This window comes from Schistocerca americana, chromosome 1 (genome assembly GCF_021461395.2).
Source record: "Schistocerca americana isolate TAMUIC-IGC-003095 chromosome 1, iqSchAmer2.1, whole genome shotgun sequence".
NCBI classification, from domain to species: domain Eukaryota; kingdom Metazoa; phylum Arthropoda; class Insecta; order Orthoptera; family Acrididae; genus Schistocerca; species Schistocerca americana.
Window position 1 is genome coordinate 734,494,967 of NC_060119.1, and position 17,677 is coordinate 734,512,643.

The 17,677-nt window shown below is 37.5% G+C and overlaps 1 protein-coding gene across 1 annotated transcript; it reads left to right on the forward strand.

Moving 5' to 3' along the window:
- Nucleotides 1–9,375: 9,375 nt before the first annotated feature.
- LOC124593882 (inverted formin-2-like) lies at nucleotides 9,376–15,565 on the forward strand. Its single transcript, XM_047132232.1, has 11 exons — nucleotides 9,376–9,391; nucleotides 9,560–9,723; nucleotides 9,865–9,944; nucleotides 10,106–10,701; nucleotides 10,929–11,242; nucleotides 11,370–11,486; nucleotides 11,584–11,724; nucleotides 11,815–11,993; nucleotides 14,523–14,632; nucleotides 14,802–14,977; nucleotides 15,374–15,565. The coding sequence occupies exons 1-11, from the start codon at nucleotides 9,376–9,378 to the stop codon at nucleotides 15,563–15,565; spliced, it is 2,085 nt and encodes a 694-aa protein (XP_046988188.1).
- The last annotated feature ends 2,112 nt before the right edge of the window (nucleotides 15,566–17,677 follow it).

Consider the following 17,677-nt stretch of genomic DNA (forward strand, 5'->3'; position numbering starts at 1 on the left):
GATTCCAATAGCACAGAGTTGCTAGGATACGGAACGGGTCAGTATTATCACAATATTTGCAATACTGTACAGTACAGTGCGATTGCTTCCTGACAACAATCATAGCAACTGATGTTAATCATAATACATGAACAGAAATAATAATTTTTATACATACACTGTGAGTAATTCGCATTAAAAATAGTTGACATTTATGTTTGCATTGAATGGCTCACTCGTCTCTACAATAAAAAGCTACGTGAAAACTTGCCCATTTGTACTAAAGAAAACATTAACTGAATAAAAGGAACTCTGTATCAGGTAATACTTCAATATGCTTTTCAATTTTGGTGTTTCAAGAGCAAGACTTTTGTTGATGTTTCTAGGTAGATCACTGTAAACTTTGATGCCCAAAGAGTTCGCTCCTTATGTACAAAGTTAAAGTTTGATTGGTTGCTATGTAAGTCCTCTCTTGATTTTGTGTTGTATTTATAATATTCATTATTGGTTTTGAAAGAGGGTGATTTTTTAGTAATGAAAATGCAAGAGAGAAGAGATACTGAGATATCGGTGTAAAACCTGCAAGAGTGTTTTGGATGCAAATCGCTTATGACGCTTTATAGCTCTCTACTGAGTGATAACTTTTTATTCTTTTCCATGGGCATGTTACCCCGGAAGATGATGTCGCAAGACAACAGTGTATGGAAATATCTAAAGTAACGGCGATCTTATATGTAGATGGTGCAATTATGCACACAGGAAAAGCTGCAAACTGAAGTCTTTTTTTCAGATGTAAGTTGTGGTTTGACCAGTTTAATTTGCTATGAAGTTACACACCCAGGAACTTGGCACAGTACTGTTACAAAAGAAAAGAAAGAAAAGGTTCTCTCGTTAAAACCACGTAAAATTCGCGTAAGAGTCCACGCCGCCATCTGTAGATGGATTTACCATTACTGATTTCATAAAAGTATATCTCTTAGTCAACAAAATGTGAGCAGATCGCGACGTTTTTCTCACTAGTATAAACTGCGCAGATATCCTCGGACAGTAATAATAGAAGCGAGAAATCAGTTAGTGGATACAGGGAATATAAAATTACGTAATTTCGCTACTGGCGTACTATTATTTGCACAGTAAAAGTGCGTAATAATAGTTAAGTCAAAGGTGAACAACTACTCGTCTTTCACGGCAAGTAAAATGGAATGTAGAGGGATAGGGGTTGCTAATTACTCGGAGTGAGATAGCGGTACGCTGCGATGAATCGGGGGGGTGGGGGGAGGGGGGAGGGGGTTACAGGACTCCCTGCCAGCCGCCGCTCCGGCCGCCAGTCTGTGTTTGTCAGCCGCCCGTGCAGGACAGGAGCTCCGCAACAAGCAGAAGACGATGGACCGGCAGCCCGCGATGCTCTGCATATCCACAAATAAATTGATTTGCGAGCTCGGCAGAAATTCATGTTTTCTCCGTGAACTCACTCAGTACCTCACGTTTATGATACAGCCACTGCATCTTTCATGAAACAGATAATAGGGCAACTGGTTTAAAAATGGTTGATAAATAGATATAAAATAGTACAGTAAAAATTATTTAGGCTACCAACTTATTTACAAATTGCTAAGCACTGTACACAGCTGGGAATGAGCAAGACCCTGACTGTGGTTCATATTCCGTATTACAAACACAAAAAGTCGATCAGTTCATAGATTTCTTTTACAGCCCTACTATAAAATGGGCTATCAAACAGCTACACACTTCTACGAGACGTCTTAAATGCACGCACCGAGCAGGTTTCCAGATGCTAGTTTATGTGACTTGACAGAATTCTCTTTGTGTGAATTCCCAGTTTTTGTGAGTTGCGCCTTTGCATCCTATGCCCTGGTGGTTGCAAAAGCATGCAGTGTTGCAGTTTGAATCTTCTCATATGTACGTCATCACGTTTATTATCTTTTGTAACATGCATACTTCGTCAGGTGGGAAAGATCCTTTGATGTATTGCCAAAGCACTACGGGATGCTATTTAAGCATTGTTGATACGGTTATACTGCGCTGATGTGAAACCGCTACTCACGCGCAAGCAGAGGGATCTTCGTTGAAATTTTCTAGAGCTACGAACAACATGTGATACCACCACCCGAATTATAGCGCGTAAAAAATTACTTCTTCTACGCTACGTCTACCACTGCCGATAGGCAAACTTCAGTCAGTCAATGTTTACTGTTACAGTCTATACCAGAAGCTCTTAAGTAATTTCGTTGATTCGCCACGAAAACGACTGCTTGGATTCTTAAACTGCGTAGTAGCTTAGATCACATCAGCTTTTCTGTTACACTCTACTTTGTTAGACATGTACTTGCACGTATCTGATAGTCATGGCCGGTCGGAGTGGCCGAGCGGTTCTAGGCGCTTCAGTCTGCGACCGCTACGGTCGCAGGTTCGAATCCTGCCTCGGGCATGGATGTTTGTGATATCCTTAGGTTAGTTAGGCTTAATTAGTTCTAAGTTCTATGGGACTGATGACCTCTGCTGTACCAAATTTATGACAGGTACCAAGGTCCACTGTCTCTTGGTGGGGAAAATACTTAGGCTTGTAAGTCAATGCAATCAAAAGATACAGGCATCTGTAAAGAACAGTTAGGGGTCTCAAGTTGAAATTTATGTCAAATACTACAATCTACAGTAGCTTGAGGTGTAAATAATTTAAGCTTCTAAGTCAATGCAGTCAAAATATATGGCTACATGTGTCATTCAACAGAGCTATTTACACATATGTTGGGACTGGTGGTTTAGTAGTAAAGTGTATGCCTGGAAACCAAGAGGTTGCAGGATCGAGTCTCAGTCAGACTATCAGTTTTTCAGTCTTTGTTTTCACCCATTGTTCATCTGTGTGAGTCGCAGGAAAGATGTGGTTTGGATTCCACATCACACTGTAGGTCACCTTACCCTTCTTGGATAACAGATAAGAGCGGCAGGTTGGGAATACGCAAATCGCTGACCTGGTGTCCGATACAAAAACTTTCATCAGTCCATTGAACCATATGACATTATTTTCTATATGCAAGATACGTTTTCAAAACTTGTTACCTTCTATTAATGTCTTGTCCTTATTAACAATTATGTAGCTACTAAAAACATGACAGAATACGTTTTGGGTGTTCAAATACTTGTGGCCACCCATTTCTAAGTAACAGCATAACTATGTTTAACAACATAAGTGTAGCCTCACAACACTATAACATGTCATCAATGACAAAGTTTCCTACTTAACAGCCAGATGTGTGCGGCAACTGTGGTGTGATTCAAACAGTCAAATGCTTTATATAGGTCCATGAAAATCCTCTGAGTCTTCTTTTAGCTGTTACTAAACTCAAGAGTATGTTCGACTAAAGAAATCTGTTGAAACCATTATTATTGACCTCCCTTCTCTGAAACCATGCTGGGACAGATGTAGTATTTTAAATTTAGTTATAAAACGCAGTTCTACTTTTTGCCATCATTCACATACTTTTGCAAAAGCAGATCAATAACACTGCCTTGCAGTTTCCCAATTTACTTCTGTACCGTTTCTTAAATAGTGGATTTGCTTTATTCACTTCCACTTTATTCATTTATTAGGTGATACATAACACTGTCTACGGCAGATGAATGTTTGATTTTTAGTTGCCTTATTATGTTTGAAATTTTTTTATCAGAACGCTACTGGCGTACTATCATTTGCACAGTAAAAGTGCGTAATAATAGTTAAGTCAAAGGTGAACAACTACTCGTCTTTCACGGCAAGTGAAGTGGAATGGAATGTAGAGGGGTAGGGGTTGCCAATTACTCGGAGTGAGATAACGGTACGCCGCGATGAGTCGGGGATGGGGGAGGGGGTTGCAGGACTCCCTGCCAGCCGCCGCTCCGGCCGCCAGTCTGTCTCTGTCAGCCACCCGTGCAGGACAGGAGCTCCGCAACAAGCAGAAGACGATGGACCGGCAGCCCGCGATGCTCTGCCGTTTGGAGCTCGGCGTAGGACGGCTCAGGAGGTTGACCAGGGATGGGTGCAGCCCGCAAGGTAAACACCCACTATTCTATCGTTGTTTGTCGTAACTGTAGCGTCCTTAGTAAAGTGTATGTGTAACGAAATTCCCAGAAAAGATCTCTTTTTGGGTGTGTGCGTTCAGGGAACCCCTCGCACTGCGTTGCGCGTGGTTTGCGGCTAGGTTTTGAACTGTAGAACTTTTCAAAGGATCCATCGTTTGCTTAACAAAGTACACGAACTCTTCGGAAGACCATAGGAGGCGTGATAGAGTCATGTGGGTTGTGTGACAAAACGCGTACTACACATGTTTTAGAAGGCATAAATCTAGCAGTTTGCTGGAGATACATGGCAACAAGTGTGTCATAAGGTCAGGTGAGCACGCGATGTTTCTGATTAGATATGCGTAAATAAACGGTTGGAAATTCACTTACCATTACAATGTATGGTACTGTGTTAAGAACACGTCCGGCTCTAGTTATTTTACTCTGGGACAGAGTTGGTAACGTCTTAGTAACCGAAAATGATCAACAGGAGAATAACTTAGTGAAGAGAGAGAATGAGTAAGTATCAACACTCAATGCCTACAAATGAACTGATTTGCGAGTTCGTCACAAATTCGTGTTTTCTCCGTTAACTCACTCTGAACCGCACGTTTATGGTACAGCCACTGCATCTTTCATGAAACAGATAATAGGGCAACTGGTTTAAAAACGGTCAATAAGTAGATATAAACTAGTACAGGAAAAATTATTTAGGCTGCGAACTTATTAAATTCTTACAAATTACTAAGCACTGTACACAGCTGAGAATGAGCTAGACCCTGACTGTGGTTCATATTCCGTATTACAAACACATAAAATCGATCAGTTCACTGATTTCTTTTATAGTCCTACTACAAAATGGGCTATCGAACAGCTACACACTATTACGAGACGTCTTAAATGCACGTACCGAGCAGGTTTCCATATGGTAATTTGTGTGAGTTGAGAGATTTCTCTTTGTGTGAAGTCCCAGTTTTTGTGCGTCTGCACCTTCGCATCCTACGTCCTGGTAGTTGCAAAAGCATGCAGTGTAGTAGTTTAAGTCTTCTCACATGTACCTCTTCACGGTTTTGGTATCTTTTGTAACTGTTGCATACTTCGTGACGTGGGAGAGAAGTTCATCATTTGACGCACTGGCAAGGCAGTACGGGATGCTATTCGAGCATTGTTGATACGGTGCACATTTTCGTGGTCGAAAAGATATAATAATGCTTTTATACTGCGCTGATGTGAAACCGCTACTAAGGCAAGCAGAGGGAACTTCGTTGAAGTTTTGTGGAGCTACGAACAGCATGTGACACCATCACCCGAATTATAGCACGGAAAAAATTACTTCTTGTACGCTACTTCTACCGCTGCCGATAGGCAAACTTCAGTCAGTCAATGTTTATAGTCACAGTCTATACAGGAAGCTCTTAAGTAATTTCGTGGATTCGTCCTGAAGGGGAGTGCTTGGATTACTAAACTGCGTAGTAGCTTAGACCATATCAGCATTTCTGTTACCCTCTACCGTGTTAGACAAGTAGATGCATGTATGTAATAGTCATGAGCGCAGATCTTGCAATTATAAAGTCATAGAAAGAAGAAGTCAAAGAGTAGGTGGGTACTTGCAAGCGAAGTACCTTTTGAAATGAGTTATTGATGTGATATTGTAACTTTCATTTGCTTGATTACTCTTTATCCTTGCTAAGCTGCTATTTTTGAGGCGATGTTTTTGGGCATATCATACAGTTTTGTAGGCAAGCAAAGACAGACGTAGCATCTGCATTTACCACATTACATTAAGCCACACTTGAATACATTGTATGTACAATAAAGAAAACAGGGTTACAGTCACATGGAAGGTTGTTTACCTATGCCATCAATATTTTGTTTAATTTTCATAACTCATACATACTGTATATACACTTCTTTTTACATTTCAATGATTTAAACAAGAACTAATTCCTTTTTTTCCTCAGTTGAGTTCAGTAACTCGTTAAAAATATTTTTGTATCCTTCATCTGGAGCACTCAATGTAAGTTTGAGATTTTATTATTTTATGTAAAGGAGGTGTTTATCAGTCGCTCTCCCTCCCATAATCTTCTGAGATACACACACAATGAGTGAACTCTTATGATGTTATGGTGTACAAAAGCTCGCCTACGGGACTATCTGGGTAGTTTTGTTATACACCTAACTACTTTTTTCTGAATGTCAAATATTCTTTTTAAGTAACTAGCTTGTATATTTTCTCATATAGGACCTGAGTAGACCATTCGTTGGACTACAAGTCCATAGAACTATATCCAGAGAACATCATCATCTACAGCTTTTGCTTCATTGTGCACGAGGGGAAGGATGTACTTTTGTTTTAGATACTTAACTGCTTTTCCAGTATTTGGGACTGCTTCCTTTGCAAGCTTCGCACAGTCTAAGAAATCATATGTATAGAGGAGTAATAGTATTTGCCTAAGGAGGAACCTAATGTCATACAGTGGCTGACATTTTGTAACTCAGATCTCTAACTGGCTACACTGTACTTCAGAACTCTTGCATTTATGTTGTATGACTGTAGAGTGATTTCAGGTTTCATTCTCATTTTTCTGTACAACTCAGTTAAGAGAGCATTTTTCAATTGGGTTGAAAATAAATTATTTATTTTGTAATCTTGTATAGAATCACTACAGCGTCATTAGAGTAGACAATCACATATGTTTACTTAAAAATGCTGATAATTATTACAACAGCACAACACATAAATGGCAATTTAATTTCGTTTCACTGCAATTTGTTCTTTCTGACATGGGGCAAAACTTCTTTTCCTTGACTGTCCCTCGATCCTGGATTTTCCAATGTATGAATGAAGAATATGAAGCTTCACACATGTTGCATCCTAATTTCATGAAAATCTGCAGTATTATACTAACATGGTTTTATAAATTGCAGGCTTGTTGTTGCTCAGAAAGTTGGCCACCACTTCTCTAAAGAAGACCCAAGCTCATTAAAAATGGAACCCTTACATAATCACATTGCTGTCCGTCTGTTAAGACCCCTTTTTTGCAGGAACGGGTAGAGGAATCAAGCTGAAATTTATTTCACATACTAAGGAGCATGATCAGTTGGCAGCTGGGAAGTTTAAGCCACTAATTCAGTGCAATCACAAGATACAGCCATTTATGTTACATATTTCAATACTTGCAAACTCATTCATCAATATGTACAGGGTACTTCCCGTTGACCTAGAGTCACAAATTTCAACAAGAAACAAGGTCTACAGTACAAGTAAAGAAAAAAATATAAAAATTGTTAATTTGTAATTATATTACAAAAAAATATTTTTTTGCAATTTGTTGCACATCTGTGTGTCCATCAGTTAAGACTCCTTTTTTCCAGCAACAACATGAAGTTGAAATTTATGACAGGTACCAAATTTATGACAGGTACCAAGGTCCACTGTCCCTTGGTGGGGAAAAAACTTAGGCTTCTAAGTCAATGCAATCAAAAGATACAGGCATCTGTAAAGAACAGTTAGGGGTCTCAAGTTGAAATTTATGTCATATACTACAATCTACAGTACCTTGAGGTGTAAATAATTTAAGCTTCTAAGTCAATGCAGTCAAAATATATGGATACATGTGTCATTCATCAGAGCTATTTAGATATATGTTGGGCCTGGTGGTTTAGTAGTAAAGTGTATGCCTGGAAACCAAGAGGTTGCAGGATCGAGTCTCAGTCAGACTATCAGTTTTTCAGTCTTTGTTTTCACCCATTGTTCATCTGTGTGAGTCGCAGGAAAGATGTGGTTTGGATTCCACATCACACTGTAGGTCACCTTACCCTTCTTGGATAACAGATAAGAGCGGCAGGTTCGGAATACGCAAATCGCTGACCTGGTGTCCGATACAAAAACTTTCATCAGCCCATTGAACCATATGACACTATTTTCTATATGCAAGATACGTTTTCAAAACTTGTTACCTTCTATTAATGTCTTGTCCTTATTAACAATTATGTAGCTACCAAAAACATGACAGAATACGTTTTGGGTGTTCAAATACTTGTGGCCACCCATTTCTAAGTAACAGCATAACTATGTTTAACAACATAAGTGTAGCCTCACAACACTATAACATGTCATCAATGACAAAGTTTCCTACTTAACAGCCAGATGTGTGCGGCAACTGTGGTGTGATTCAAACAGTCAAATGCTTTATATAGGTCCATGAAAATCCTCTAAGTCTTCTTTTAGCTGTTACTAAACTCAGAGTACGTTCGACTAAAGAAATCTGTTGGAACCATTATTATTGACCTCCCTTCTCTGAAACCATGCTGGGACAGGTGTAGTATTTTAAATTTAGTTATAAAACTTGCAGTTCTACTTTTTGCCATCATTCACATACTTTTGGATTTGCTTTATTCACTTCCACTTTATTCATTTATTAGGTGATACATAACACTGTCTATGGCAGAAGAATGTTTGATTTTTTGCCTTATTATGTTTGAAATTTTTTTATCAGAACTGGGTTGGATGCAGTAGCTGCTGGCCAAGCATATGTATGCAGTATTTGTATCTGAGTGGTAATACTAAAGGTGGATATATTGTAGAAAGCAGATATCAATGTTCTGCTCAGTTCACACAATTATATTATCACAACCGATTCAGTTTCTGTCAAAATAGCTCTTAACAACAAACCCCTTTGTGCAAAATATATCTTGCTACACCCATGTAGTTTACCACATTTATTGCAATTGCTTGAGTGCAATTAAACTAATTGTCCAGTGATTATCACAAACCATTGTACTATTTGATCTGAAAAATGACTTCAATATGATTTCCTTCCTCTGTTGCAGCACTAGAATCTCAGAACATCACAGTTAAAATGCAAGTTATTGAACTTCTCTGTGCTGTGTGCGCATATTCTTCGAAAGGACATGAAATGGCTCTTCATGCTCTACGGCACTTCAAGGTAAATATTTTGTTCTTCCATTTAGACACTCAGTAATCATGAGGTTAGAAAGCAAACCTGCCTTAAGTCAGTCAGTTGGTCAACATGATGTCGCTAAGAAGTACATAGGTTTAAACTAACTGCAATTCCATTATTTTATGAGTTCCCTGCTAAAAGAACAAATTATCAAGGCACGATATTTTCTAACTGCATATGACAAGTGATGATTCATGATCAATGCAAATATTTTCCTTCTGTGCACAGGTTACTTGTGATCAGAAGCATGGGTTTGACATAATAGTGAGTGAACTTCGTAACACAAAAAATGTTGAATATCAGACAAGGCTGCTTTCTTTCATCAACTGCCTAACACTGGGCTGCCACAATGTCCACAAGCGTGTGCAGATCAGGAATGAATTGCTTGGTGAGTAATTATTTATTCGTATTTCTAGCTGCCTTTGCTGTACAGTGAATGTGTGGCTTAAAAAATCTGTAAAGAATTACCAATAAAAATTCATAGTATTATTATCCTGTTTGTTATCTCAAAACAGAAAAATGTTACATCTGAAAACATACAATATGTTGCATATTCCTAGGTCGTGGGCTTGGACCAAACCTGAGTTCACTAAGTGCAACTGATGATAAGGAGCTACAGATGCAAGTTTCAGCATTCATTGATTACCAACACAGAGATGAGATGGAATTAGAATCAACAAAACAACTAACTCATCATCAGTTGTTTGAAACAATATTCAAAAAGGTACACATTATTGTCCTTATTGCTACTGATAAACAGAAATACTTGTGGTTAGTGTGTATAACTTGCATTAGTAAAAGTACCCATGTGTATTGTGCCACAAAGAGAACAGTAATTAATTAATTTTTTTGTGTCTGTTAACAGATAGCTGATACACCACACGCTATCAGGTTCCACTCCATGCTACAAAAGCTTGCACAGCTAGATCCAACAAATCCAAATGTGTAAGTTATCAGAGCTTAAATTAAAATGGAAATACTTGGCATAATGTTTACCTTATGATAAGTATAACTATGCATGCAATGTCTGTAACCCACTGATGTGTGCATATATTATACTACTAGACCTTTCAAGTAAAATAAAGGCAAATTTTATATGATTTCAGGGACAGTGTGTGGGAAGCACTTGACTCTCTTTCATCTGAAGCTATAAAACCTGGGTTTTCTATCCACAAAAAGCCAGCATGCACTCAAAAATATCATGAAAGAAGAGCTGACAGTATTAACAAAACACATTCTTTTTATATCCATAATACAAGCACAGTGTCTACGCAGACCGAGGTGGAATATACCAGAGAAGTAAAGCAACTTTGTGATAATGAGAAACAGCATCAATTGTCACCATCAGAAGCAAAACTGTCATTTCCAGCACCACCTCCTCTTCCTCCTCCTCCACCTTGTCTCCCACTGCCACTTATTACAGTGGTGTCATCAGCTACTCCATCAGCTTCAGGGGTGCTATCACCTTCATCACTTGGAGGTTACAGTTCTCAACAAAAAAATAATGTACCTCCACCTCCTCCAATTCCCAATAGTGACAGCTTTGAAACACTGATGTTACATAGGAGACATTCACTTCCAGCACATTTACCAGATTCTGCAAGTTTGTGGACACCAGTAAAGGACAAGTCTAACACACTACCACTGCCCAAGCGGAAGATGAAAACCCTAAGCTGGACAAAGATTCCAGTCTCTATGATAGGTAAGAAAAATGATGATTTACTCACTTCATGGTACTATTAAGTTCATTACAGTTGTAATAAATACAGAAGATATAAACAAATTTCAGATTTGTTCCATAAAATGTGTAGTAATAACCACACTGACAGCAATATGTGTGGTGATTTTATTCATCTTCTGTAGGTAAACACAGATTTTTGATTGTTTACTGCTGGCAAACAGTTCTAACAGAATTCTAATTCTTTGCAGGTGAATCAGTATGGACTGAAATGCAGAGCGAAGCAAAGAGTCTTAGAGTTGATTTCAAGCAAATGGAAGAACTGTTCTGTCAGAAAACTGCTACTGTGCAACATCGAAAGTCTTCTCCAGTAACACTTCCAGCACCAATAACTCCCAAGATCACTTTACTGGAAACCAAGAGAGATCTGGCAGTAAACATTTATCTAAAACAGTTCAAATTGGGAGGGAAAGCAGTCATAGAAGTTATAAAGAACCTTAAAGGAGGTGATATAGGTCCTGAGAAACTGAAAGCTCTCTTGCCACTACTTCCCACAGAAAAAGAGGTAGGCCTAATGTATGACAGTTTTAATTTTAGATCATAGTAATTAACACAATTAAAACACAATACATACTATTCCACGGAGCTCAAAAATTATACATTAACTGAGAGAGTTGTCTTATCTGTTACAGCTTACTTCAGTCAGATGCTATTCTGGAGATCTGGATCGTTTAGGAGAGGCAGAGAAATTTTATCTTCAGCTATCAGAAGTACCTTCCTTTGTCCTCAGGATTAGGGCAATGTTGCTTGTAAGTAGAAAGTCATGTCTCCATTATCAACATCATATTGCCAAAATAATAATAATAATATATCCTGACTCATTTCTGTGCATCAATTAATTTGCAGAAAGAAGAGTTTCCTTTAAGAACATATGAACTGAGAGAACAACTAAATGCCGTTGCAGATGCATGCAATAAGCTGAAGGCTAATAAATGTTTGAAAGAATTTCTAGCACTAGTGCTTCAACTTGGAAACTACATAAATGCTGTAAGTATTCCTAACATGAAGCTTTTGTGAGAAGTAAATTCATAAGTTAAAAAAGGAAAAAAAATGTAAGGTACTGTGTGTTTGTTCCAGGGAAGCTATGCGGGCAATGCAGCAGGCTTTACACTCAGCACACTACCAAAGCTCCTAGAAATAAAAGCAAACAAACCAAGGCTGACATTCTTGCACTATGTGGTAGAAGTTGCAGAAGCTAACAATAAGGAAATATTACAATTCACAGAAGATATGAGTAACATGAAAGAAATGGCAAGGTAAGAGTCCATTAAGTCATAACGTTAAAATTGGCAATGCTTGGGGCTCTCTAATTATTAGTAGAGAATCTACTTATAAGAATTTCATTCTGTTTGATTCTAGTACAAATAAGAGCATAAGTTATTTAAGTGTGCTTATGCCTTAATATCTGCTCTGTGTGTGTTTATTTTTTTATCATATTGACACTAGAGTCTTGTAATATTCAATATACTTGAAACCTTGTTCATCTTCTCCATACCTTTACTACAATATCCATTGAATTTTTCACCTAAATAATACAAATTTTGACAGACAGAATTTTCATCCTTGCTCTTGCAATTTATCTGTTTGTTTCTCAAAGGTCACATATCTGCCACCTGTCGTCCCCCTAACCACTCTTATATTTATAAATATTAGCAAAGAGTTGAAAACGGCCCACTTTTATTGGTCCAATTTTTATATTTGTTTTCTGAATTGGAAATAAATTTGTAATTAAGTATCTCATTTGTACAACATTTCACTTTTTCAAAGGATATTGTTATAAACTAAAAAGTAAAGTAAAGGTATATGGCATAAATGGCTGAGAGACCCTGAAGGGCAGGTATCTTTCCTTCACAAAGTATGAGAGCCGTGTGCATAAGCCTGTTTGTTAAGTGTAGGCGGCTGTAGTATTTATCTGCTGAGCCCGGGACGGGAATCTCAAGTAAAATGTCTCCTGTGTACAGGAATATACAGGGTGATTACAGTTAAAGTTAAACTTTCAAACCACCATAGAAATAAACACCACTGGTTGGAATGACGTCAAATTGCAACATAATGTTATTGGAGAATGGGGAAAATGTAAGGCAGAAGAAAAATAAATAGTTGCAAAATGTAGCAATAGGTGGCGCTGTAAGCATCATATATTTAATAGTGGTTGGCTACAAATGACAAATTAATCATACAACAATGCCTAAGGTATATGTTTGTCTTTAAACAAACTGTACTACTCAGTGTGTATGGGTGTAAGCCCATCCACCACAGTAAGATCATATCACATCGGACGGGAGAAATCAGCATAAAAAGCACTTTTTTCTTCTGCCCTATGTTTTGCCCCTTCTCTGAATCTATTCCGTTGCATTTTGATGTCATGCTGACAAGTGGTGCTATTTCTACAACACCCTGAAAGTCTAACTTTAATTATAATCACCCTGTACATATTGGGTGGACAAGAACACATTGTTGGATATAATAGAGGGAAACATTCCACATGGGAAAAATATATCTAAAAACAAAGATGATGTGACTTACCAAACGAAAGCACTGGCAGGTCGATAGACACACAAACATACACACAAAATTCAAGCTTTTGCAACCAACGGTTGCTTCATCAGGAAAGAGGGAAGGAGAGGGAAAGACGAAAGGATGTGGGTTTTAAGGGAGAGGGTAAGGAGTCATTCCAATCCTGGGAGCGGAAAGACTTACCTTAGGGGGAAAAAAGGACAGTGTGCGAGTGTATACCTGTCCTTTTTTCCCCCTAAGGTAAGTCTTTCCACTCCCGGGATTGGAATGACTCCTTACCCTCTCCCTTAAAACCAACATCCTTTCGTCTTTCCTTCATTCCTGATGAAGCAACCGTTGGTTGCGAAAGCTTGAATTTTGTGTGTATGTTTGTGTTTGTTTGTGTGTCTATCGACCTGCCAGCACTTTCATTTGGTAAGTCACATCATCTTTGTTTTTAGATATATAGAACACATTGTTGACAACATATGGGAGTTTGGGTCAGATAGCCAAATAGCAAAGCGACCACTCGCGATAAGCAGGAGATCTGGATTCAAGTTCATGTGCAGCACAAATTTTCATTGTTGTCATTCCACTCCACAGCTGATAGTTTTCCATATTCAGAACTGCAAATACATTTCTTGTATTTCATAATGGCTGTAGTTGCTGCTGTGTCAGTTCCTTCTGACATATACATGTGGCTGAAGGAATATAGCATCATAATTCGGAATAACACAGGCATTGCAATATCATACTTATCCCCTGACACTTTGCAAGAAACTTTCAAGTAAAATGTATCCCCTATATGGGATAGACATAGTGGATGTACAAGTACATGTTGTAGACAAATTGTTGACGAAAAATGCATGTTTGGGCCTGGCCATGTGCTATCAGTTTCCATTTGCTTCTACTTGAGAATAATACACACCATTTGAAAACATCTTTAGCATTCAAGAATATTTGTAGAAACTCTAGAAAATCAAAGGACAATTTTCATGTTTTTTATTTTTTTATTTCTAAAATTACATTGATATGAAATATCAAGATGTTCTAGTGACCCCCATAATTTGAAGATGACTACTTCAAACACTCTTATCTCCGCGACAGCAACTGGTACCACTGCATACTGAATATATAATGACTGTAATGTGGAATAGGTGAACTTGCATCAAGAGTGCTCATTACTACATAATGACATATTAACAAAAAGGTTGTGTTTATAAAACAAATAACAAAATAATTACTTCCAAACAGAATGTCTGAATGAAAGATGGTTTACAATGTTTCAGGATATCAGTGGATCTGCTCCAGGAAGAAGTGATGAAACTTATTAGTGATGTCAAACATGTTGCATCACAGCTGAAGGAAGATACAAGTGGAATCAGGGTGCAGTTCAAAGGTAATGAACACAACTTCCAGCACTGTTAATTTAAATAACCTTGTTGCATAAACAAGTACTTCTTCATCCCATAGTCTCCGATCATGATATAAAATAGATCTACAAATTATTCTCACTTTAGAATTTGTGCTTGCTATTGTTAAAATCTGTTTTGCTCTTCTTTCCACAGATTTCTTTAAGGCTGCTTTGAAATGCAGTAATGAAATTCAGCAGGCTATGAATAAGGTGAAGGCTTGTACTCATGCTTTAGCCAAACATTTCTGTGAAGATCCTAAGAAATTCAAGCCAGAAGAATGTTTCCATTTGTTTGCTGAGTTTTTTACCATAATTCAGAGAGTTCGACTGGTGAGTTTCTGAGATTAATTTTGACACTTTCCTTTATATTATCATTGCCATTTCTGTTACACTTTCAGTCTATAAAATAGTGATATTTGTAGCCATCAGAAGCTGGAACACTGCTGGCAAGTAACAATAAACTTCAGCAGCCATGGTGCAATTGTTGATCATTTAAGGTATTAGGAAATAGACATGGAATATTGAAAATGCCATTCCAAAGGCCAACTGCATAATAATGTCTTTCTGCTCTGATATTCTCAGACATCAGTCAGTTTTACTAACACAGTTAATTTTGTTCAACACATGCAATTTATTGTTTTAAGTAAGAAGTAAAATAATGCTTACTCATTTAAATTTGTATCTGACTAACATTACTTTGTACTGAAAATGCAAATTTTGCAACAGGAAAATGAAGAGAAAAGGAAATCAGAACAACAGCAAATTCAAGAGCAGATGGAAACAAACAAACTAACTGCAAACGGAGGTAGAGGCAGAAAAAAGTTTTTACCACATCGACAATATACTGCAGCTAAACAGATTTTAAGGGATATTTGCAGTAAAAATTTCAAATTACGTCGAACTGTAGCTCAGTACTGAAAATTTAGTGCTATGAAGTGGAAATTTGTACTGAATCATTGTGAAATATGACGTGTGAATTAATCTCATAAGTATGTAACTGACTTGTTCCTTCATACCTAGGACATGACACATTTAATATCACGGCTCAGTATCTCTTTATTGTCAGTGGTGCTTAGTCTACTATTTCAATGTGTTTTGCAAACATGACTTGTCCATATATGTAAATGACTTTATAAATAAGTTTTTTTATAATTAAATGATAGAATCAATGTTCATCTATTTCTTTTAGGGTAATTTTCAAAGAAATCCATCACATCCTTTCTTTCCCAGCATTGTACACAACTCTCATCCACACCATTAATGCAAGCCTATCAAAAGTAGCGAACTATAAAAGATAGATAAATACATCAGCTACTGAGTCACATTTAATTATTTGGAATTTACAGATGGGTGCATATAAAGCAACAGCTTCAACTTTAAACTATTAATGTCATTAACAATGATGGAGTCCACACAATCAGGAAAATTTTGAGCACAAATAATTCAGGTTTAATGAATATGTCACTATCAAACAACTAACAGGTCTTCGTAGTCACTTTATGGAAACCCTCAGTAAAGAAGAAAAGATGTCAACAAATGAAAAGAAAACCATTGTTATGCAATACTTATTCTATGACAAAAACATAGTGATAGTTTGTAATTCTCTTTTAGCTTTAACATTGGTAGTGTCATCAAAACTTAATATGTAATATGATATCCTTTTGGTTACACACGTTCCTCAAAATATGATGCCAGCTGATTAGTTGTTAGATACCACATTTTCTTAGAGGAAAGTGAAAAATCTTCAGGGATGCTATTAGGGACAACCTTAAAAACATTACAAATATCATATGGCAAATCCATAGAGTAACTGGAAATTCACTGTCCAAATCTTTACACCAGTGGTGGATGTATCCTTGGTTTTTAACAGCCACATTGTTGACACATTCAGAACTTGTATGGTTGTAAACCACAAACGTGATGATTGGTCATAAGCCGTAGCACACATACATTGATGGTTTTATGGTCTTGGAAGTAGGTCCAACTTATGTATTAGATATCTTATTACTAAGTTACGTTCAATGAAACTTTAAGATATTCAAATGTATTTACAGCCATCAATGCTTTTGTTAATCACGCTTTCGCTATGTAGTTTTTATTTCAAAAATCATGTACAGTCACAGCCCCTGCAGTGTTGTGCTCTGATTGTCACACTGATAATGTGCAGCACGAAAATGGTTGAGGCAGCTTTCTATTTCGTAGTGAAACACGCGGGTGGAACATAGTTAGAAAGTGCCGAGAAATAGGCTGTTCTTCATGTTTTTCATTAATTTACAGAGACAATCAGCTTTGAAGTTTTGCCAGAGTCGGTCGGTAGCGGGAATGGCGTTCTTCGTGCATCGGTCCAAATCTCCCTGGTATCAATTTTTTTTCTCGGTCAGTTTGAGATACCTACATCTCATAATTATAGAAGTCTCTATTTTTATGAATTATGCACGTCTTCTGGTTTCTAATTACATTCTGGATGCGAAATTCCTGTTTCCATTTCAAATACAAATTCTTAAATATCGATGTTTTGTGAAAGACTATTAATAAAAGGTTGCTTAAATTAAGAAAACATAACAATTTAATTTTTAAGGCGAAAATGAGAAACCAAATCATCTTTATTTGAACTATGTCCATCGTTTTATACCACAGAGGCAAATAAGTGTCATAGAAACATGAAAAACAATCATTTTCACAGCATCGAGCACATTATACCGGGTGATCAAAAAGTCAGTATAAATTTGAAAACTTATTAAACCATGGAATAATGTAGATAGAGAGGTAAAAATTGACACACACGCTTGGAATGACATGGGGTTTTACTAGAACCAAAAAAAATACCCCATATTGCTAGATAGGTGAAAGATCTCTTGCGCGCGTCGTTTGGTGATGATCATGTGCTCAGCCGCCACTTTCATCATGCTTGGTCCCCAGACCTCAGTCTGTGCGATTATTGGCTTTGGGCTTACCTGAAGTCGCAAGTGTATCGTGATCGACCAACATCTCTAGGGATGCTGATAGACAATATCCGAAGCCAATGTCTTA

Excerpts from the sequence above, each read along its gene's own strand:
- LOC124593882 (XM_047132232.1), top strand. Across the intron at positions 9,945-10,105 it reads GATCCAACAAATCCAAATGT|GGACAGTGTGTGGGAAGCAC; the intron begins GTAAGTTATCAG and ends ATATGATTTCAG. Across the intron at positions 14,978-15,373 it reads TAATTCAGAGAGTTCGACTG|GAAAATGAAGAGAAAAGGAA; the intron begins GTGAGTTTCTGA and ends ATTTTGCAACAG.